This window comes from Anabas testudineus, chromosome 23 (genome assembly GCF_900324465.2).
Source record: "Anabas testudineus chromosome 23, fAnaTes1.2, whole genome shotgun sequence".
Lineage (NCBI taxonomy): Eukaryota > Metazoa > Chordata > Actinopteri > Anabantiformes > Anabantidae > Anabas > Anabas testudineus.
Window position 1 is genome coordinate 12321059 of NC_046631.1, and position 24572 is coordinate 12345630.

At 39.2% G+C, this 24572-nt stretch overlaps 1 protein-coding gene across 1 annotated transcript; it reads left to right on the forward strand.

The window, feature by feature from the left end:
* On the forward strand, positions 1-23823 carry prkcq (protein kinase C, theta). The gene is made up of 18 exons (XM_026362094.1): positions 1-96; positions 5953-6335; positions 11004-11203; positions 13108-13168; positions 16216-16396; positions 16485-16516; positions 16623-16708; positions 17140-17269; positions 18688-18797; positions 18932-19058; positions 19154-19323; positions 19597-19770; positions 19870-19961; positions 20213-20275; positions 20371-20509; positions 21029-21217; positions 21504-21632; positions 22828-23823. Exons 2-18 carry the CDS (start codon positions 6218-6220, stop codon positions 22984-22986), a joined length of 2160 nt encoding a protein of 719 aa, XP_026217879.1. The 5' UTR covers positions 1-96; positions 5953-6217; the 3' UTR covers positions 22987-23823.
* Positions 23824-24572: the final 749 nt, after the last annotated feature.

Sequence of the window (24572 nt, forward strand, 5' to 3'; positions counted from 1 at the left end):
GTTAAACGCAGCGTCTGCTCCCTCCGGTCCGTCACGGAACGGCTCGGATGGAGAGCAGCTTCACTCAGCGACAGGGGAGCCTGTGGTGTTTTACAGGTTAGTAGCGATTTAATTTGGTGACTTGTTGATGAGTTGTTGGCGTTTTGCCACCTTTACTATGCGCTCTAATAAAGTTCAGTTCGACAGAAAGTGAGCCACAGCCTGCAGGTGACATTTAGTTTACTTTAACCACAGCAGCTGCTATTTTAGTGCTGTCATTTGCCTTTAGCGTCTTTTTACTGTAGGCTGCTGCGGCCAATTTAGAAACAACTGTTTCAATGTCACTGAATCGATCTCAGGGGGAAAAATGCATTTATTGATTTTGCTGTTGTTGGTGATGGAAGGACCACTTCAGGGACACTTGGGGTGTCACTCAGTTGGTGAATTCAACTGCCAGGGGTGACATATGAATCTCCCATATTTAAGTAATTTGAATTATCTAAATATATATGTTTATCATCTAAATATTGTAGGTATATACTGCATGTTTTGTGGTTTACTCTACAATAACACACAGTTCCTACCAACCTCATGTGTCATCATCTGAAAAAGTAAATAAAGCTGTAGGATGAATGTTTCTCAAATCAAACTACGCTGCAGATTAGACAGCACAGCACTTTGCTGTATTTGCAACAACTACATCTACACACGAACGTCCTCTGGTCACTGTGCTTTTTTTAACTTTAATTCATGTACAAATGCTGCCAAGGGTCACTTCCACATTTACACCATGTTCTCCCTTTGAAATAGTGACCATTTCTTTTTTCACTTCTTCAACAGCGTAGAATTACTCTCTAGTCCTGCATTCACAATCTTACTTACTGTAGTGTTTAATACCAACTTAGCTTTGACTGTACTTTACTATATTTTGGTTTTCCATCATATAAATGTTGTGTATAGCAGATGATACTAGAGTTGGGCAGTAACACAACATTACTGTATTCCTTCAATTACCTTCTTGAAAACAATCTGCTGTCCATAAAAGCTTGTAGCTGAATAATTAAGATATAGATAACGTGCTCTTTCCTCCACCCTTGGTACCGTGGAGGATTTAAAAGAGATGACACTGCTTTGCCTGAGATAAAGATGCAGTTAGAGAGCTCATGAGAGATGTTGAGGCTGGACCAGGTGATGGTGCAGTGACTCAAGAGGAGGACAGAGCTGTGCAATCTGTACCCCTAAAAGAAAGGTGACTGTAGGCAGTACCTACTGCACAGAGCCTGGGATCCAAGGAGTGGATGATCCCCTCCTCTGGAGGAAAGAAAACAATGCCCAATGTCAAGGGTGAAACAAAAATATCCCTCTGTGTGTGCTACAGAGCAGGTCTCTAGCAGCACAGGGAAGATTGCTAGCCTGCTACAGTAATACCCTACACTGGGGTATAATTTAGGTTTTAGGGCATCAAGCCAAACCAAAGCGAGCTGAGATGGCAGCAAGAGGTGAAATTAAGCAAAAAGCAAATCCACCCAGCTTGACTTCTACCTGTTTTGTTAAGGAACGCTCCAACACGCCCTGCACAGCTGTTTGGGTATAATCATACAGAAATCACTGATGTTCTCCGATTGGTTAGAAGGGCGAGGCTCAAAATAAAAAAACTAAAAAAAAAGCCTTTAGAAGTGAATATCTCTGCAGCGCTGCAGGATGTGAAGAAAGTTAAATACTGTAGCTTTAGGTAAAAGGTAAGAGTCATTTCCAGAATCGTAGACGTGTTAATGATTGTACAAATTGGTTCTGTTTTTTTGGCAGTTGGGAACAAATGAGCTGCTGTCCTATTGTTTTGTCACTAACGTGACACACAATTGTGTCGCGGTTTTGGTCTTGGTTTCGGAGCTGTTACACAGCAAGGTTAAAAATCATCCCACAACAAATTCACAACTCTTAATTGTGCTGAAGTGCAGTACTTAAATAAATGGACTTTGTACCACTTTGGGCCCATTTTTAGTGTCTGGGCTCTTGTCAAAGCAGCAACTATGGTGAGAGGCTCCTGTCACACATACACCAACTTCCTGTCAGTGACAACAAAGATTTCCCCCTTCCTCTCTCAACCACACAGTCAGTACTTTGATGGTGTTTGGTACAGAGACTCTAGTGGGAGGCTCTTTTAACTTAACCCTCGCTCATAAAAGGTTTCTGAAAGGTCTCCGGCCCTGGCATGCTGCTCCTTGACCTTCCCTGTATTCTCTGTGTGCGTTTGAGGGTGATGGAGGTGGCATTTCAGGAACGATGGGTGGTTGGAGAGAAGTGAATAGACCACCTCAGATGACACCCTGATGCCTGTACACATAGAAGTGTGTGCTCAGTGACAACAGTCTGTTGAATGCATTTTATTCTCTCTGTTGACTCTAGTCAAAAAGATAAACATCAGCCCCACAAAAGCAAACCGCAAAGACTTCACAGCTCAGACAAATGAAATATTAAAATCAATACAATGCCTTGATCAGTGGAAAACAGTGTTGGTCCTTCCTAAATCCACTCACATCTAGAGTATGGTTACGCTATGAGAAAGAAAGAGCTCCTAGACTGTGGAAACCATATTTACATATCAGTGCCGTCAAAATATAACTACAGCATCTGCATACAACCAAATCAAATCAAGTCGAATTACATTTTAACCAAACTCTAATTTCAAAACCCTTAGGCTTTTGTACAGACTGTGAAAGTCATACAGGTGAGAATGCAAAGATTGTAAATCTACTAAACACTGTGCACTTATTATAATATTTAATTGTAATATAACTTCAAGAATCATTAAAGTGTATCTGTGTTGTTAGACAAATACTTTTATTACAGGAACATACAATGAAGAACGAAAATATACTAAATATGTTTAGTTCTGTACCTGCTGCATTTAAAACAATGCAAAACAAAGCAGTTTATGTCACTGTCTATAGTTGTTAATGGACTGTATTTGATGGTGGGTCACCAGATGGGTTTCAGTGGGCTATTCAGAGGGAAAAAGGGAAAAGTTGTCAAATCAAGTGAGAGAATCACTGACAAATCTGATCAGACCTACTGAAAGCTCCACATCATGTCATATTTTGTCATGTCTTCTCCTTGGCTTCTACCCTGTGCTGTATGTGCATGAAATATATATAATACAGTAACATTATAGGTGTTTTTTTGTTTAGACCCTACCAAAACATCTGACAGTCCTACAATTTATAAACAGACTAATTAGAATCAATCTGATACCCATTTTGGGTCTGCATGCCCACAACATACACAGTGGTGCCAACCCACTGTCACGTTACATCCGTGGCTTAGTTATGGATTTATATTATAAGAGTGGGTTGCCAGGTAACAATATGGCGCTCATTCATCCATGTCCAAGTTCCTCAGTGGCAAAATATGCAACTTCCAAGTTATTCAAGTTAATAATTACAGTTACTATAATCCACAGAAACATCAAGGCAGTGTCACCAATAACGTTTACATCTAACCTAGTCAAAATGAAAGTTACTAGTGGCTTCTGGCTGGTTCAGTTTTCTAACAACCACAACAAAACACACTATTGTATAATTCTATCCATGATACAGTACAGGAGACTGTTTAAACCAGAGGACTGAACAGCAACAATTACAAAGTTGTTCAAATGACATTTGCTTTGCAGTACAGAAAATTCTCTACTCTGTGAAACAAACCACAAATGTGGTGTAATTTAATCAGAGGTGCGATCAAGTCAGCATCTCAAATTGTAAATCAGACTCGTGTTTTAAATAGACACCAGAAAACAGAAAACCAGGTGTTAAGTACAATAATAGTTAAAAAGTAATTAACTGGCTCTATGTTTTTTTTAAAAAAGGTTATTTTTTATATTTATATATTTAAGTTCTAATTTCAGCAAATTAAATTCTGAGGGAGGTTTCCTCCTCTTCATTAAATCACATGAGCAATTTAACCACGTCAAATTACAGGTGTAACAGTAAATGCTTACTCCTGTTTTGTGGATGAAAAGTAATTTTACACTAGTAACACTGCAGACAGCAAATCAAGTAATCGTGAATACATTCATAGGAAATGTACCAACTTGCTAAACACTATACATGTTGCTAGTCACTAACATGTTATTAGTTTATGTAGCCACAATGGATGAGTTTTCCTTTAGCACTTTTATGTTTGTAATCTTTGCCGTTTTCTTCCCACCGATTTAAAATTCTTAGCAGCTGTGTATTTAGTGGTGGTGTTTTTCAATCTCATGTCTGCAACAGCCCCACCTGTAAAGCTTCAAAACGAAGAATTAAACCGCCCCAGAGACAGGAAGCGTGGTTTCATCGTCGTAACTCAGGCACCGGAAGTTTTACTGATCCTACATGAGCACAGCAATATACAACAGGTTCAAGCTGCACTGGAAGCTGCAGCTTTGCATATTTCAAATGTTTGAATCTGTACTGTAGGAGTGTGTGTGTGCGTGTGTGTGTGGTGTTAGTGTTGATACCAGGATTAATCTATATGCAGACGACTGTATGCTGATAACGACATTTGGGCTATTTTATTTACTGGGGAAAATCAATAAGGTGGTAACTTCTCAGCACTATGTAAATATTTTGCCCCATTTTAAGTATAATATTTAAGAAAAGGAAGTAAGAATAGTTTAAACACTATCTTTGTTAATTTCATCACCCTTAATTCATTAGGGTTTAATCAATAAAATAAGTTTAAGTGAAAACGGAGCCACAGCTGTGTTCTAGTTTAATACTACTTGCTTAACTGTTAAAAATACGGTGGTGGTCAGTATGTAGGACAATACTTTAGAAAAATGACTGAATTATCTTTACTTTATAGTAGCATACAAACTAAAATCTGTCATGTGTACAATGTAAAACTGATACAGTTTACCACATATGCTGACAGAGCAACATTAGCTTTATTTAAGGCTTCGTGTTAATATAAAAGTATAGTTTGCTGCAACTTTATTTTAATTAGCCTACACCTTAATGAGTAATTATAGAGGTAGCACCCCACAAACTTACTACTGATTAGAATTTAACGTCAGCAATCAGAAATTGAACACTTTATATACAGAACATAACAGGTTTGATATTAACTTTAAATGTATGTTACTTCTTCTGAAAGGACAGAATACTTTCTGGGACATAAAAAGTTAAACATCTATCATTTACTTACATTACTGTATATATTGATATGTCTATCTTTCTATGACACTGCTGACTCAGCGTCAGTCGGAGTTACAGTATAGGAGGTGGTCAGTGCCCGATTCTGATGATTACGTCCACGACAACAAGTGCTGCGGACTCAGGCGTGTGCAGTGGTGTAGTCCTGATCTGTGTCTAGTATTTCAGCTCTATTAATAGTCGCCTCTCAGCCTTCTCTCCAACACTGAGAGTGAGACAGACACACATACAAGTGCACAAACGCAGCACACACATCTATCCGGCAGGCCTCAAATATCACATTGACCATCACAAAGTCAAAAGCTGCGCAATCAAAACCACTGCAGCACAGGCAGCACAAGTGGAATACAGCAGTTATTGTCGTAACTGGTCATGCAAAGCAAAGTTGTAGAGATTTATTTTCAGATAATTTTTTATTCTTACAAAGTGCTTGAAGGCTCTGCTGAGCGTGACAGGTGGTGTTTACAAGTCCTCCAGGTATGGGTAGTTTTATTTTGGTTGCCTTGAGATTCAGATGACTTGTTTCTCTTGCTTTGAGTTTCTCTGTCCCTATCACAACAAATGCTGTTGGTTCATTTGTTGTTGTTTTAGTGCAGGGACTCCATACGGGGAGATGTTTTGTTGTTGATTCAGTTTAAAACCCTGCTTTGACAGCCAGCTGGAGCAGGCAAAAGTTTGCCTTTGCAGGGGAACTCTCTCATCGTGAGCTCTTGTGGTCACGATGTAATGGGTGATGAAATTTCTCTCTCAGTGTCTATGTCTCTCTCTCTTCCTTTCACAGGTCGCTTGAAGCGTCAAAGGCGGAAAACGACAAACCTCCTCCTCTGCCTCCTCCTCGCCTGCCAGCCCATCTTTCCTCTGAGGGAGAAGGGACAGTCTGTGTGTGCTGCAGCGGAGGAAAGGTGGTTGACAGCAGCACCAAGTTGTTTTTAAATTCTGTGAAACCTCGTTGCCTCAAACTGCTTTGCAAAGGAGGCGTCATTGCAAGGTTTTGTGGAGGTTGTTTGGATATTTAAGTGGAGGTTGGACGGTAAAAACCTGCCAACATGTCACCTTTCCTGCGAATTGGCTTCTCAAACTTTGAGATCGATCCCGGTCTGGCCTACCACGAAGAGGTGCTGAACCCATACTGTGCTGTCTACATGAAAGAGGCTATCGACACAGGTCAGTGACTCCTGGGGTTTCATTTATGTGTATGCAATTTATCCATAGAAACAGAAAAGTATGCATAAGATCTATGGTTTTAGTGATGAAGGCTGTAACTAATGTTTACTTTCATTATTGATTAATTAGTTTAAGTACAAATTGCACAAAATTATCAAGAGTTTCACAGATAATCTGACGAAAAGGGTTTAAAACCTATAGATAAGTTTTCATTAATAAAAACAGAAAAGACCTGGTTAGTGTTTTTTACACAACAGACTGTTAATCGGTTAAACTAGTGACAAGATTCAACAGTATCACAACCAGTGTTCATTATGATGATCAGGGATCTATATTGTCTAGTGTACAGTATAAAATCATCTAAAGCAGCATTTTAATAACAGGGATACCATTATAATGGTCGTGCTACTCATGATTCTGAATTGTAAATATGATTCACCTGTAGCAGAGGCTTCGTCTTGGGTATGTGTGTCAAATAGAGCTGCAGCCTTAACTAATCTTTTCCACTCTGACAAAGAAAAGGGTGGCACTGCTATGACTATAGATGCAACATCAGAATCGTTATAGCGCGATATCTACAGGGAGCACATAACTCTAGCGCTGGCCTCTCAAGGAATATAGAAACAAACCTGCAATCTCTGAGGTCAGCTAACTGGTGCCTTTTAGATTTTCTGAGGCCCTGAAAAATAGTAACTCAGCAAACTGTTCAGTTCATGATTTTTTTTACTGTATCTTTCTCTGAACAGGAAGTTAGGAAGTTATACATGTTGTGTAGGTGTTACAATAATATATATAAACATAGAAATTCTAAGTATAGAAATGTAAAGTAGGATAGCAGATTACATGGTGTAATAAAAGTCAAGTGACATAATGTACCTTTAAATATTTTCTGCTATTTTTATGCTCTCTATGGCTCCCAGGCTGATGCTACTTGTACGGTAAATAATACTGAGGAATCTGAAGAGTACAGGGAATCTGAGGTGTAGGATGTCAGGCACCATAAAGTTGGACTGTTAAATAATTCAACACAACACAAAAAGACAACACTAAAACAAATCGACGAACATGTTCCTAAAATAGCAGGCCTCAACGTCCTTTGTTCTTCACGATCTTCATTGTGGTTGTTGATTCACATCCAGTGTTACCACTTTGGGAAACTTCCCAGCGTGATAGCAGATATCTTTGTTCTGCATCTGGCTATCTTTAACTACTGGTGAATATGAGAGCTAAAAACAGAGTGTCACCGGGAGGAAAGAGGAGGCCTTTCCAATGCTTCTTTTTCCTCTTCTGTCAAACCACAGACTAGTCCCACGAGGCTCCAGAGAAATATAATGTGTATTTAATTTAAATGCCAGTGGGTCACTGGTGGGACTAATTCAATTTCATTTTTACCTCAGATAAAAATCTTGTTCATGATTGGATGATACTGACTTGATGATTAAAAAAAAGAAACCGTGTAGTACAGTACTATAATACACACTATGTTTACATCAAAACTGTGTATGAGCACAGTTTTACCTCCATGAAAGCACAATTTAGTACATCACATAAAATAAACGAAATGGTTTCCCTACTGGCATGTTGAGTTAGTGGCTAAAGAAATTTAATAAATATTGATAGGGCCCATCAGGCGTGTTGGCTCGGTGTAGCAGATTTCATCTTCAAATAAACGCGATGGAAAGCTTCGTTAAGCAGCTTTTTTATTTGAAACCCTCTACAAAGTTAAGATCGCTCCGGCTCTTTTAGGTCTTTTTATATCTCTGGCAACTATAGCCTGTATACAAAACCACAGCATTAAGAGAACCTGTGCCTGTTTTATGACTGTTTTCAAAAGTTCTTAAAAAGAAACCCATCGTCATTTGATTCTTAAACATCTTTTTGGTTGCACATGTCACTCAAGCTCGAGTCAAAAGAGCATTTTTAGGGACTATTTTCAGTTGCAGATTAATTAGTGGTGTTTCCATAGTAATGAATGGACATATCACCCACTGCACCAGTGTTCAACATGTTTTCTGGAGTTTTAGACAACAGTGGAGCTCTATGGCACAAGGAATAAGTGTCATACGTTACGGATGACACAGAAAATGCTGCACTTGTTAATACATTTGTTGCTTATTGTGCTAGCACTAGGCCTCGACCGAGATGCTAGTGTAGCTCATACATTTACTGTACTGCTTCGAAGTTACAACAAAGTCAGTTGCTTGTGTCTGTGGAACTGATTTTTAACACAGTTTCCTGTTTTTGTTGCAGTATTATGAGATAGAGCCTCCTGCATTCATGGAAAATCTAGTTCGACAGCTTGTTGGTGTAATGTATCGGTGGGCCGTTCTTGGGTAACTTCCACTTTTAGAATCCAATTCAAATGAAACAAACCAGCTGAGTCAAGGCTTTGGAGATCAAACACAACTGATCATCTAGTCAACATTTGGGCACAAGCATAGCAAAAGGCAGATTCAGTTAGTTATTAGCTATACCAAACTTAAAATAAGGCAGTGTAATACTGGTCCATTATATGCACAACCAGGTATGCTGCTATAAAATGTGGGTCATGGTTCACCAGTCTGTGCCAAATTTCATGAGAAAATTGTCAGTCAGTTAAAAAATAATGCAATAACGCAAGACTGCAAAGAGTTTACAGAAAAGAGAAAGCATATCAAACGAGAAGAACGTTATATCCAGTGAGCTGCTGTATCCAGAAATGCAACCTGAAGCTCTAATAGAAAAGGAGGAAGCCATACATCAGTTCTGTGCAGAAACGTTGCCAGGTTGTATGGGCCAAATGCTCATGTAACATGAAAGGTCCGTTTTCTCCATCTTACGTGTGTTTTCATGTAATGACTGTGTGAAAGGTATTCATATCCATTTAGATTTTTAGTGGATAAAAAGAGGTGTAAACTACAGGATGATTCAAATTAATCTACAGTAAATAGACTACATATTAATAGCTATCATAAAGTATGACAACAATGACACTATAAAGAGCTTTATAAAGACCAGAGCTACAGCTTCTCCTCTCCAGAATTTACTTATATTTACAAAATACAATTAACTTGTCTTTGTACTTTTTACTTTTTTCTGTCAGATAAAGGATGAATAATAATTAGACAAAACAGTGTTTATTATAGAACTTCATAAGGTTCGTAGGAAAATCACATGACATATAAAGTTCCTGTTCCAACATGCGTGTCCTTTCTCTTAAGCTTAGAACCTCATTACTTTTTTTATGAGAACAGGATGATTGTATATCAACAAAGCTAGACTTACAGTACAGTTCTAGAGGAGCACAAACTGTAGCCTTCATAATGATCACATGGTTGAATCAACAGTTATCACCTCAATGAAGAAGGATTTATGAATGAAGGAGAACAAACTGCCAACTCTTGATACTACCTCTCTATGCAGGACCATGCATTAACTTTAAATTTAAACACTCATGTTATTGTCTTTGATAATATATAAAGAGGTAATTGTAAAGTCCTTTCATGGAGTAGAAGCATGAGAGCACACTGAGTCCACATACCACCTTTTATTTTTTCAAAGAATAACACAGGAACTGACTTCGTTCTGGTTGACACCAAAATATGTCACCTCTCACTCTGCATAAAGCTGCAAGCACATTTTCTTAAAAGAAAAGAAAGCTCATGTGTCTGGGGAAAAACTGGCATATTTTCCTCGCTGAGTACTTTAATCAGCACAGACGGCAGCTGGCAGGTCTGACGGACAGACAGGCGATGAGCCGATGATGGAAAAGGCCGCGGATCACTCAGGGGGTAAAAAGCTTAGTGAGCTTTATTGTTGAAGCAGGAGGATAGCATGTGGCTGTTATACAAGTGGATATATGGGATGTTATTGCACAGGAAAAAAAAAATCAGCAAATTATGGAGGTCAGGAGTGTGTTTTTTTAGTTTCCTAGTGATGCGATTACAAAAATTTCTGAACACTGTGAAATGATCATAAAGGTCCGATCAGCCTGTAGTGTGAACTAAATGACAACAGAAGAGGCTGTGAAGTTAGAACATCTTAGACTCTGCAGATTGCATGATTTAAAGTAAGGTAGTCACATTGTTGTTGTTTGGACTGTAAAAGATCATCTAACCCCCTCGGTATATTCATCCTATTTGACCAGACTAACTCCTGGTGTGGGTTTTCCTCGCTGGAAAGACATCTTTTCCATCTTCCAGATGTATTTAATCAAAACTAGTCAACCGTTTACAGTGGTGCATTAGTATATAGTTGGTGCTCTAGTGAGTATTTACAGTAGCAGTATGGTGTATGTGATTAACCTCCAAATGCAGGAAATGTCTCAAGTGGCTCACTGAAGATTTTTTGTCAATGGAGCTGTATCACACAGAGTAATTTGCATACAGAGACACTACTTGGGTTCACTTATTTTTAGCTGATTTCTTGCTAATAAAGAAATAGATGAGTCTCATTCTTGTGTCTGTCCAGAGAAAAGTCTGACTCAGCAGTGATGGCGACATCTTGCTGCTATTTCTACTTTGCCAGGAATTCATTTGGTGATGCAAAGAGTTTCTTGGTACTGAAGTGAAAGTCAGAATAAAAAAAATTGCAGCTTCACTTTCATCTTATTGTGTGTGTGTGTTGCTGATAAAAATCAAAGAACAGCCTATAAAGAGGTCTTGTTGATTTTATGCTCTTTCTGTACAGAAAAGGGCCAAGTGTATAAACAGAAGAAACCCACCATGTACCCGCCATGGAGCAGCACATTTGATGCCCACATCCACCGTGGTCGTATCATGCATGTGATGGTCAAGGACCGGACGGCAGAGCTGAAATCTGAGGCCACAGTGGCTCTAGACTCGCTGGCAACGCGATGCAAAAAGGAGAATGGCAAGCTGGAGATCTGGGTTAGTATCGTTTGTGTTTGTTTGCATTCACATAGCAGCTGTTTGGCTGTTCTGGCAAAGCTCAGATGGGTTGACTCGCATTAGGGTCAAAAGACCAAGTGTTAAAAAGGGCTAATCCTCCTCATCATCATCATCATCTGCACTGCACCACTCAGCATTGCAGGAATAATCAAAGGTTTGACGTCAATGATTGCTCATTATTATCTATATCAGTGAGTGTTTACATCCACTTAAGTAGCCAGGGTAAATTCAGCTTCCTTGAGAAAGGTGATTTTGCAAGTGTCATGTAAACGGCCAAACTGGTTCGTGTAATTAAGATTAAGAAGAAAGAATGTTATATGGGGTGATGCCTCCTTATAGTGTGTTTAAATCACATTTCCTCCAGTCCCTGAGCTATAGCACCAAAATATAATCACGTCATCTTTGAGTAGTAGTTTGATTTTAACATCACCAGGAGACACAGTAAAAAGTAACTATGCTGAATAGTTTAAATAACACCTAGGGTTAATAGGAACTACCTCATCTTCCGCCTGTCATAGTCATATGGGAACTACAGGTGAGTGTAAGCTGCTGGGAACAGTGTCGACATTCGCTTTAAAACCTGGACCTGGTAACATATAGAGTATGACGATTTTATGAAGTGGTGGACTGAAGAGGTCAAGGAGAAGAAAGGGGCTGCTAGGGCAAGTCAGACTTCCTGCAGTGTGTCGTTTGGCGGTGACGGGCATCATCCAGGTACAGAAAGAGTGTGTAACTTTAGCTATGGTGGCATTTATTACCGACTGTGGGGAAAGCGATTTGCGTCTGTTTTTTAATTTGAGTTTGTTTGTTCCTGTTCAAACAACAAAAGTTCCCCACATCCTTAAGCTACATGATGCCTTGTTATTCAAAAAGATATAAATAGACTTAATAGGTCAATGACACATGTAAAAATATCTTCAAGTTTCGCACTAGCTGTCCACTTTGACTCATGCATGAGCTGCTTAGATTTGGCTAGAAGGTCAAAAACCCATCCTGGGTTAGATTTGTTTTTAACAGAGAAGGACAGAGCATGACACATAAAAAAGTTATGTTAAAAGAAACTTTCAAAGCTTTCTAGCTAAATGTCAGCTGTTTGGAATTTTCAGAACAATAAACTTCTGAAAAACGCCTACAGCAACTTCAACTCAACACTATTTTTATCAACAACCATGCAGATGATTCATTTGTGTGTTAAAATTGGAAAACACTGGGTCATCTCGATGGCTTTGACATTTAAAGGCACTGACCATACAGCCACCATATTATTGTCTTCCATCTCTACCGGCATTATTACCATCTTAAAAGTGCTCCCAAATTCTTCCCACATCAGGGGAAGTTTCATCCTACTCTGAATTTGCCCAGTTGGATTTTAAACTTTATTTATCAATGTCATGGAGACTATTGCTGCTCGTGCAGATTCCTGAGCTGCTCCTCAATATATTTTTAACTACTCCCAAATGCAAAACAGGTCACTTCTTGTACACCAGAGAATTTCTTTCCATGGAAAGTCCTGGCATTGAGGGACACCAGAGACATCATGTATCATCTCTAATACCAAAACTAACAAAGGCAAAATAAATAAATAAGTGGATGAATCAAATCAAATAGGTCCTGTTACTAAATTTCCACGGTAGTCTGGTCATGTCTGTGTGTTTCTACGTGCCAGACAGTCTGTCTGTCACAATGCAGCCAACAGGATGACGTACCCGTAATGCAATTCATGCATCATCACCATCATCATCATCATCATCATCTTGAATCCACATCCTTCCCATTTTTTTTTTTTTAAACTTGATGTTTTTCTCATGAATTTCAGTCCTGAAATGTTTTGTTTCCGTTTCTCCCTTCATCCTCCTTTAGCTTTTTTTCTTCTTCCCACACAGCTGGAGTTGAAGCCACAGGGTCGCGTACTGATGGAAGCCAGATATTATCTAGAGAAAAGTGGTGAGTAACTCAACATAACCTAATACTCCTTCATCAGCTAACACAACACTTAGAATATACCGTATTGTACTGTATTAAAATCAACTGTCCAAACAAAATCTGTAAAACTACATGTGAAAATAGACTTTCTCAGAAAGGAAATGTCATGTTAATACCAATCATCCTTCGCCATGATTTTCCCAGAAATTATCTTTTTTTTTTTAAATGCATGTTCCCCAAAACAAGAGCATGAATCATTCCCTGTGCACCACAAAAGTGGGAGTTTAATGGTTTAATAAAATAAAATGTTGAATCACTTTTAATCTGATTCTAATTTCTACTCAACATTTTTACTTTGCCCACATGGAGCCCTCACTTTTTCAGATTTTATCATTTTAATCCGATGCTTTAATGTGACAGTTTACATTAAAGTGCAGCTTTTGAGGGAATAATTTGGTTCTAATGCTGCAAGTGGACATGTGTTTGCTTTGTGTCGGTCTTCGTTCACTGGTGCTTTTTTGGCATTAACACCACGCCAAGGGCCTGAGAAGCCACCCAGAACTAAAAGGAAGAAGCCATCTCACATTTCTATATTTAGACCCAGCAAATAGGAAATCACTGCTCAGAACAACAGGTGGCAAAGTGACTGAATCTGATCTGTAGAACTTCCCCTTTGACTACATCCACTCACTCAAGCACACACTGTAAAACCTGCTACACTGTCATTATTATTTAACTTCATTTTTATAAGAGTGCAGCTAAATCAGCAGCTATTAAAATAGCTCAACCTTTTGTAAATTGTGTCTCATGTGTTACAGTAAGTGCACAGTTTGAGCCAGTCTTAAGAGAAGCGCAGAGAGCTGTATTATTAGTAGTATTACAGTGTCAAGAAAAAGTATGTTAACCTTTTGGAATTTCATGGTTTTCTGCATTAATTTGTCATAAAATGGGTTCTGATCGTCATCTAAGTCAGGAGTATTAAAATAAATAATAACAAAAACAATCTGATCTTTAATGTCTTTATTAAGAACAACAATTAAGACCTAATAGTGCGAGTGGAAAAAGTATGAGAATTAATAACTGGTTGACCCCCCCTTGGCAGCAATAACCTGAATCAGGCATTGCCTTTATCTGTGGATCAGACCTCCACATCGTTCAGGAGGAATTTTAGCCCAACTTTAGCTCAAGTAGGTTTATAGCATCTCTATCGCGTTGAGGTCTGGGCCCTGACTTGGCCACTCCAAAAGGTGGATTTTGTTATTCTGAAGCCATTCTGTTGTGAACTTGCTCTGGTGTTTTGAGTCGTCATTGTCCTGTAGCATCACTCAATTTCAGCTGATGTCCAGATATTCTCACATTATCCTAGAATAAGAATTTTTTGATAAACTTTGGAATTCATCTTCCACTCAATGACTGCAAGCTGGCGAGGCAAAAGCAGGCCCCCATCATGATGTTTCCTCCACTATACTTTACAATTGCTATGATGTTTTCACGATGACACGATGAGCCCTTTTTACACCAGATGTAGTCCTGTGTTCTTTCCAAATAGTTCAGTCTTACTTTGTCAATGTGCTCTTTCGCAAACTTGAGGCTGCAGCGGTGTTCTTTTTAGTAAGCAGCAGTTTCCTTTGTGATGTCCTGCCATAGACACCCTGCTAGTTCAATATTTTACCTATTGTAGACTCATGAACACAGATGTAAGTCAGTTCCAATGATGCCTTCAAATCTTTGTCACTCTGGGTTGTTGCTTTACTTCATTGATGAGTGTTTGTTGTGCTCTTTGTAGAGTAGCCACAGCCCCAAAGTGTCTCCATTTGTAGATCGTTTGCCAAACTGTAGACTGTTGAATTTCCAAAGTTTTTGACATCACCTTGTAATTCTTCTGTCTTTCTTCTTAACGTAAATCATCAATTCTTGATCGTAGATCCTCTGAAAGCTCCTCTTGGTAAGGCATTGCTCACATAAGCGTAATGTCCTTGTACAGAGCAAAACTCAACTCAAAACGTTTCAGCGGTTGTTCTCAGTAAAGACATGAATGATCAGAATGTTTTTGTATTATTGTGTATTTGTATTATTAAATTGGGCACATTGTGTGTGTATATATATATATATATATATATATATATATATATATATATATATATATATATATATATATATATATATATATATATATATATATATATATATATATATATATACACACACATATACATACATACACACACACAAACGATGCATGAGTATTATTTACAGGTCAAATTATGAGTAAACAGGTACAAGTGGTGCTGTAAATTTAAATATATTTAAAGTTACAGTATACAGTTGTTGACATGTACAGTAAGAATAGCGAGTGGGTGGTTAAGTCTGTGCAAGTTAAAAATAGTGCAAGTCACATAGTGCATATAATAAACTGATGCGCAACTATTATGCTTGATAACAGCCAAAAGATTGACACCGATGTTCTCTCTTCAGGAACTAATAAATGTGAATGATGATACTTTTGTTGAATTTATTATAGTGGTGGTATCATCAGCAGCATCTGTGTCACTGTGCCAGAGCTACTGAATAAATCTCAACTGGCTAGATGTTATATTAGCCATTAGAACTGCAATGAAACACACAACCTCTGAAATCAGAACTAGAAAAAGGAAAAAGAAAGAAGGAGCGTAGGGCTCGTCCAGTGCAGGCAATTAGTACAAAACAAACATTTCATAATGTTGGAAAAACAAATAAAGGAGTCAGATGTTTAGCTTCAGTAGTGTTTCTTCAGCGTAATCACTGTTGCTAGCAATTTACTGGTACCTTATCATTTCATAAAACAAAAGCAAACTGCCCAAACTATAAGCACAGATCATGAACGCTGGGCTGCAAGACTGTCTCATCTATGTGAAATCAACTCTTTGGTCAGAATGAAACTCTGGTAGACACTTCTCAATCCACAAAAGGTGAGAAATTGAAACCTAAAGGGTGAAATCTTGTTTGCAGGAAGCACAGTAAGCTGTGATGCACAGTTGTACCTTGTTAGCATTTGCTTTTGAAATAAAACCTTGTACGGTTCGTTTCAGACACTCCAGGTCAGACTGAGGGAGACCCAGAGTCCGAACGGGAGAGAGAGGGTCTGTTTGCCCTGCATCAGAGACGCGGTGCCATCAAACAGGCCAAAATCCATGTTGTCAAATGTCACGAGTTCAGCGCTACATTCTTCCCACAACCAACCTTCTGCTCTGTCTGCAAAGAGTTTGTCTGGTATGCAATACGCTGAAATTTCATAAACCACTAAATTAGTCACTTTCTTTGTTATAATGAGTCATTTCACCTGTTTTCTCCACTGCAGGGGTCTTAACAAGCAGGGCTACCAGTGCAGACGTAAGTGTCACTTTGTTTTCCACTTTCCGCACAATGGACAAGCTTTAATGATGCGTTCTTTCCTTTTCGCACCTGTCTGACCCTGTCATGTTTGTGTCTTTTTTAGAGTGCAACGCAGCTATCCACAAAAAATGCATAGACAAAGTCATCGCCAAATGTACTGGTTCAGCAATAAACAGCAAAGAAACAATGGTAAGACACCGCCTCACACTCATTTTTGAAACACAGTCATGGTTTCGGATAAATCCTCTCCCTTTCTTCCAGGCAGTCACAGTTAAATTTGGTGGTTACTGATACGATACGTGTTACAGATCCATCTACTTGTGGTTGTAATGCTTACTAATCAAGCAGCCACCTCATCCAGAAGTATCGTTACGCCACACATTCCTGTCTGTTCTCTTCTGGTGCTTGTTGATCTCGTTTCACTTCCTCCTCAGCCACATGCCTGCTGGGTTCATGAAACCAAAAGAGAATGCAAAAACCTTGTAATATTGAGTATGAAGGGGAGACCTGCCACCCACTGTTTGGACACTGAAAGTGTTTCTACTGCCGATTCATTCCTGCTGTTGGCTTTGTTTTTTTGCACGTCTAAACCTGAACTTCTGTTGTTGCATGTATTGCAGATCCACAAGGAGCGCTTCAAGATCGACATGCCCCACAGGTTTAGAGTCTACAACTACAAAAGTCCCACATTCTGCGAACACTGTGGGACTCTGTTGTGGGGGCTCGCCAGGCAGGGGCTCAAATGTGAGGGTGAGAGGCAGGAGTTTTATGCTTTCTGTGGTTTTATGCATCTTGTTGTGAGAAACTGGACCTCACTCTTGTAGGAATCGGCTTACAACTTAATGCATCTGGCGTCAGTAACCTATAGCAGGTCTTTAAAGCCGTTTTCTCACATGAACTCTGGATTCTCCAGAGAATCTGGCTTGAATGTTTTCTGCAGTTTCCCCTTTGACACATGTAGCACATAACAAGAGACAGTCCATGTCAGACATGTTCTCACTCACTCGCCTGCAGAGCATGCAGGAGCCCCGACATAAAATACACAGCAGAAATCATCAATATGCCCACTTGCCTACAGTGAATTCTCTGGTTACATACTCACACACAGACTTTGGCCAAGGAGCTGACACAGTAAAGCCCAAGTAACCTCCTGACCAAGTGCAACAGCAGCTCCAGGTCACATCTACATAAGTTCAGAGCATCAGTATGTGTGTGAAAAAGTCTTAATAAGACAATTTCATCATATTATTAGGTTAGAAATGCTGTTTTTTAACAGTACAGCTGAGCTTGGACAGAAATCATTAGTATGTGCTGCTTCATTATCTTCATATTATGTGCAATGATTCCTTTTCCTGATTGTTCTGATCATTTACTTCCAATTTGTTGTCTTTTTATCTTCATTCGTTGTTACCAAAGCCATGTGAGTGTGGACTCTTATGACTGAGAAGATGATTACAAACAATTTAGAAATTTCACAATCAAAACTGAAGATTTTAGTTGTCACAGAAGAGTAGTGAATAGAATAGGAAGCTGCAGTAAAGTTAATAGACGACTGCAGAGGCCTGCTTGGTGAAGCTAGGTTAGCGTGCATTATAGAATAATAATAACGGGAGAAAGCGTTATTAAAAAGATAAAAATGCGACAAAATAGTCCAAATAGTTTATGTTCATCCCTTAGTTTATCTAAAAAATTCCAAATCAGCAAGTTTGGCTTTCACAGGGCAGAAATTCATCCACAATACAACATGATATACTTGCAACAGCTGCTACAACAGCAGATATTTCAATATTTCCCATCAGGATTAAGCACTGAGCTCTGGATGATACAGTAAACCTAAAACAAACTGCAGCTGCTACAGCAGGTGTGAAATATAGTGTTCCATGAGAAATTAATTACAGTACAGTTCCAATGTAAGCAAACATTGAGGTTTGGGTACAGCATACGGTCTGATGCACCACGTTTGTGTTGTTGCTGATACACAATGTGAAGAATGCATGAATAACAGTGAAGACAGGTGGCTGTAGACACAGAATGCAACTAAACAAATTAGATTTTCTGTCGCTGTGAGTCCTGCTAAACGCATCGCTGCAAGTAGCATTAAATTAAGCGTAAGGTGGCTTTGAATGGTATATTTTTACATGTTAAACCGTGCTGTGTTTTCTGTGCAGAATGTAGCATGAACGTCCATCATAAATGCCAGAAGAAAGTAGCCAACCTGTGTGGGATCAACCAGAAACTGATGGCTGAGGCTCTGGCTACCATTGAGAGCAAACAGCAGGTCAGAAAAACAAATCGGCTCTTTATGCACAGGTGTCTGTCAAGGCCTGTTTACGCCATGTTTAGAAAGACTGTTTCTGATGACTTAATGATGGAGCTTGTCTGTCTGACTCTGGCCTTACCTTTAACCTTTAGGCCAGAAGCACCAAAGACTCTGACATCATTAGTCGAGAAGGTCCAGTAGGTGTTGGTCAGCCGGGAATGCTCCGAGCTCCCTCTGGGTTAGCAGGTTCACCAGCCACGGCTACTCCTGCAAACAAAGGTAGGGAGACTCTTAAACCTTCCCCAACATCAAATCAGGAATGTCTTTTTATGTCACTATCATGTATTTGTTTCCTGACCTGCCTCTTCCTGCAGATATGCAGGGTGTTTCGTGGGAGGCACCAACGGATGTCGGCAGGTTGGCCACTGAGGCGCTGACAAACGAGGAACCTCTGTATGCCGTTCCCAAGAAGGATCACCATCCCAAATTCACCATCGACGACTTCATCCTGCACAAGATGCTCGGAAAAGGCAGCTTTGGAAAGGTAGTGGAGAACCCCTGTTTGAAAAAAAGAGGATTTACAGAACATGCTGAACAATTAGGAACACAACAAATCATTTCAGAAAATTATAAAGGAACCTCTTAAACACAGCACATTGTCAAACCTGTGGTTACTTGTTTGTGCAGCCAGTTTCTACTGAAAACCACAGACTCATTGTTGCTTAATGTTAGTGGTAACAAAGCTGCAGGGACAGTTTGAAAGGGGGTGTTAGAAATGGGTGGGCAGCCGTTTTTCACCTCTTCTTGTCATTCCCAGGTGTTTTTAGCAGAGCTGAAAAAAAGCGGGCAATTTTTTGCAGTGAAGGCTCTAAAAAAGGACGTGGTGCTGATGGACGACGATGTGGAGTGTACCATGGTGGAGAGGAGGGTCCTGTCTTTAGCTTGGGAAAATCCCTTCCTCACACACCTTTACTGTACCTTCCAGACAAAGGTAAAGACCACATTCCCCCAGACGCTCAGGAATTATCTGTAGCCTAAAACATTTCTAGAAACCACAACCTGTGTGACTTCTTTGTGTTTTTACATCCAGGAAAACCTGTTTTTTGTAATGGAGTATCTGAATGGAGGTGACCTCATGTTTCACATCCAGAGCTGTCACAAGTTTGATTCACACAGAGCCACGTATGTATCCAGTCCAAACACACAATATTAGCTCAGTGCTCGCTTGTAAAGAGTGTGTTTATTAAGTTAAGATTTGATGCAGCACTTTAGTTTTTTTTAGTTTCTATATGAACTAGTGCAATGTTTGCTTTTTATAAGTTTCTTTCATCCTTAAAGTTTGTTCCTGTCTTGCGATGGTTTTGATGGAGGAGATGAAACAAGAAAGAACAAGTAACAGTCCATGCTGTCTTTTCATTTCTGTCTTCCTACAGCTTTTATGCAGCTGAGATCATCTGTGGGCTCCAGTTCTTGCACTCCAAGGGAATAATTTACAGGTCGGTTCTGAGTATCAAGCAGAAACAGAACAGAAAGTGATGATTAAAGTTTTACAGGAGGCCGTTTCTTGCTTCATGCTCCTGTCTGTCTGTAGGGATCTGAAGCTGGACAATGTGCTGTTGGACTCGGAGGGTCATATAAAGATAGCAGACTTTGGCATGTGCAAGGAGAACATGCAGGATGAATCAAGGACCTCCACCTTCTGCGGGACGCCTGACTACATTGCCCCTGAGGTGACTACACATATCTCTTGATATCTCTAAATGTCTCCAATAACGTTGTGTAATAAATGTCACTGTATATTATTTATAAGACTTTTTGCGCTACAGGTAACAGATGATTAAAAAAATCCAGACAAAAACTGTTTATAACTGTGCCCTGTTGCTTTAATGAACATTTCCTGAGTTCTGCTCCACTGAGCAGGACTTCCTTAAAGAGAAACACCCTAAATCGAAAGGAAACTGACGTCACTCTAGACAGCATGCACTAAATAGGCAGACTGTGGTTTCCATTCAGTCCAAAAGACAGTTTAGTCTAGACCAAATATTTATGTAGCCTGGTCTGGACTCCCTGCAAATGATACGCTGCTACCATACCACCTGATGTGTAATCTTTTAGACCAAGAGCTACATCTGGTAAGCTTGTTTTGAAGCAGTCTGATACCCACACCAGTTAATTATTTGAGGTTAGTGTGCACTGAGAGAGGCTGATTGTTCTAACAACATGTGAATGTACATGTGATTTTCTAATAGATCCTCCTTGGTCAGAAGTACAACAGCTCGGTGGACTGGTGGTCATTTGGAGTGCTGCTGTATGAGATGCTGATTGGTCAGTCTCCGTTTCACGGCCGCGACGAGGAAGAGCTGTTTCAGTCCATACGAACAGACAACCCGGTTTATCCCCGCTGGCTCACTAAAGATGCCAAGGACATACTAGTCAAGGTCAGACACTGTGTGTGGGAATTAGAGCAACTAAAGTACTTAATCCCTCAAAGCATCAATTCTGTTTTACTGCCACCAATTGGCAGATTAATAGGTTACAAAGAAAAGTAATTAGTTTTAATAGTCATGAAAAATACTCATTCCAGCATCGGAAATGTGATGATGTTCCGTGGTTACACAAATAAATAAATATATGATGATAGTGATACTATCTAACTGTCTGTACAATCACAGCCTCATAAGTAAAAGGGTATCTAACCCCGGTTCTGGTTTACATGTGCCGCAGCTGTTTGTTAGAGAACCCGAGGAGCGACTGGGCGTGAAAGGAAACATCAGGCAGCACAAATTCTTCAGCAACACTGACTGGGACGCTCTGGAACAACGGCAGGTGCCAGCACCCTTCAAGCCAACTATAGTAAGTATTGTGGGATCTCTCTGTGGACTGCAGAATTCTGCGCACCCTGCACTTCATAACTATTTTTAAATAAGGTTGTGTGTTGTGTATGTTGAGTGTAAACTGACCTGGAAATTAAGTGTAGGTTATTGTAGCAGGACTAAGGCTTTAACCACTTAATCAAAACAAACATATCTTGCCTTAGATTTACTCTCAGGGGCTAACACTGTTAATGCTAATACATTATACCCAAACGAACCAACTACATACAACAGAATGATAAGCAGAAAATGCAAAATAATATTTGCAGCTTAAATTGTGTTTAAATGTCTAAATCTAAACAGACATAAATTGTCTTTTCATCAATCATTGCATTCTCCTATTTGGACTTTGGTAACAGTTTCACATGAATCATATACACGTACACTGGAGATCAAAATCTGAGAACAACAATGACTTGAGCATGGAGAAAGATTACAACAACATTTTCTGAAGGTTACAACAGTCAACAATTAGTAGGAAGTGTACAGGCCCTCGCTTTGAATGACTTCAGCACACCTGTGGTCACTGGTCCACTCTTCTTCTAGTCCCTCCCACAGTTCTGACTGTAGTGGGTAGAAAATATTACCCAAACCATGACACTTCCTCCCCCACCTTTCACTTCTTCTTTCTTTACACACTATGGGTTCAGGTTTTCCCCAGTTCGACGACAAACATAATGTTTCCAATTTGACCCAAATAACTTAAACTTGCTTTCATCACTAAAGTGAACTTTGGACCAATTCTCTGTCCGTACAACAGGCTCCTCAGTTAGTCCAGCCTTTTGATTCTTTCTGCTAATGAGAGGTTTGGTCACTGCAGACCGGGCTTTCAGTCCCAATGCTCTTAAATGTGGAAACACTGTACGACGACACACATCATTACCCTGCTCAGCAATTCCAGCTGCAGTGTTGAACCGACTGCCCATTGACACTCTCCGTATCATCCTGTCCTCTCTTGTATTTGTCTTTGGTGGACGACCAGCCTTCTTGAGGGACTTGTATGAGTTTGTGATGTTGTAAAGACGCAGTGACTTTGATATTTAGGACATTGTAGGCTGTTCTCTAATTTCCAGTGTATATTGTGGATAATCATCATGTAATTATTTGATATAAACAGTAGTCACACAGTTTGCCTGCATGTTTGTTTCTGTTAACATAATTTCTCATTGTCTCAGACGTCACCCAGCGACTGCAGTAACTTCGACAAAGAGTTCATCAATGAGAAGCCAAGACTGTCATGTGCTGACCGGACGCTCATCAGCAGCGTTGATCAGACAATGTTCAGAAACTTCTCCTTTGTTAACCCGGGGATGAATCGCATCGCAGCACGCTGAGCAGCCTGACAACAAACTACTACCTACAAACAAGCATCTCAAGCACAGGAAACACTTGACTGTAACTGAAACAAACTGCAGAGACGTTAGACTGTGAATGTCCCATAAACACGAGGATGAAACCACTAAGGGGGTGTCTGGGGTTAACAACACATACAAGACAGCTGTGATGGAATATTTATTGCTGTTGAATTTTCAAATCAAACAAAAATGTCACAAAATAGCAAAACGTCTTTACAGAAACAAAGAGGCAAAGAAGATAAGTCAAGAATCGGAATATAAAAATTAACATTGATTCATGTCCATTGTGTGAAATTAGTCAAACACTTATAGAGCTCAATGCTTCTCATAGCTAATTAAACCAATTATTGAAACTGTAACTTTAGAATTATCCCATATTCAGCCCCCTTACCCTCCTCACTTGCTTGTGTGCTTATCAGTGTGTATTTATCAGTAGAAATGTGCTTGTAATTAACTTATGGTGCCTCAAAGTCCACTTCAAGTAAAGAAAACTGAAATTTGGTAATACCAAATTACTTTAAATCTATCGTCTTGTGTTATTCCATCATACTGAATATTTTACCTCCATCTTGGGTCATTTTAACAGCCCATTGTTGTGTAAATAGATGTATCTAAACATGTTGATAGACTGTGTTGTTGTTGGAATAGATGTGCTATCATTTATCAGAAGGTTTTTAGTTTGTGTGTATTCTTATTGTTCCTCAGGACATTTATTGACGCTGTCATTTGAGTCTGTTTCTTTGATTTACTGCTACTAATTCTGTAGTTTTTATTCCCTTCATTGTGAATCATGTACAATAAATTGTGTGTTTTTTTAGACAAGTGTGTAATATTACTGCACAGATATACTGAGAGTGGAGGTTTAGACAGAAAGAAGAGTCTCAGTTTTCCCACTTGATATAAAGAAAATATGTATTTTCCAAAATGAATGGAATTTCTCAAAAAGAAAATTTGATAAAGGATTTCATGGTTTCTTTAATCAGTTACAGAAATAAGTTGTAAATGCAGAGAGATGCAGTGACGTTGTGATTATTCCTTGGCAAAATCTCATAATACAATTATTTAATCAATTAACCTAATCTGGACCTGGATTTGTAAAAGGAAATGAGGGGATGAATGGAGAACAGCAATTAGACAATCTATAATTATTAACCCTAACCCTAATTATTTTAAGGTCGGGAACAATAGGAGATTTTTTTCCTGGCAGGGTTTGATAAAATTACACAGAAAACTAAGGTTGCTGCCATAAAAAAGTCTAGAATAAATATTTAAATAACCTTCTATGGCCATTTTTGGGGGAGGAAACGCGAAACAGCACCTTTTCAGGCATTTCAAGACCTCTAGATATCCTACTTGTTGTCAACAGTTAGCACAAACGTTTCCAGGATAAATCATTTTGCATCCTAATGTCTACAGTGCATCTAATATGGCATCAAACATTTTCTGATATTTTATAGATGTGCAATTAATTGGGAATAATATTCAACAGATGAATCAATGATGACAGTAAGTGTTACTGCAGCCATAATTACAGTAATAATCACAGAGGTTACACATACTTAAGA

Bases quoted from the DNA above. Each gene is read 5' to 3' on its own strand.
- prkcq (XM_026362094.1), top strand. From the start codon at position 6,218: ATGTCACCTTTCCTGCGAATTGGCTTCTCAAACTTTGAGATCGATCCC. The intron at 11,204-13,107 runs GTTAGTATCGTT...CTTCCCACACAG, and splicing joins ATGGCAAGCTGGAGATCTGG to CTGGAGTTGAAGCCACAGGG. The intron at 13,169-16,215 runs GTGAGTAACTCA...GGTTCGTTTCAG, and splicing joins ATATTATCTAGAGAAAAGTG to ACACTCCAGGTCAGACTGAG.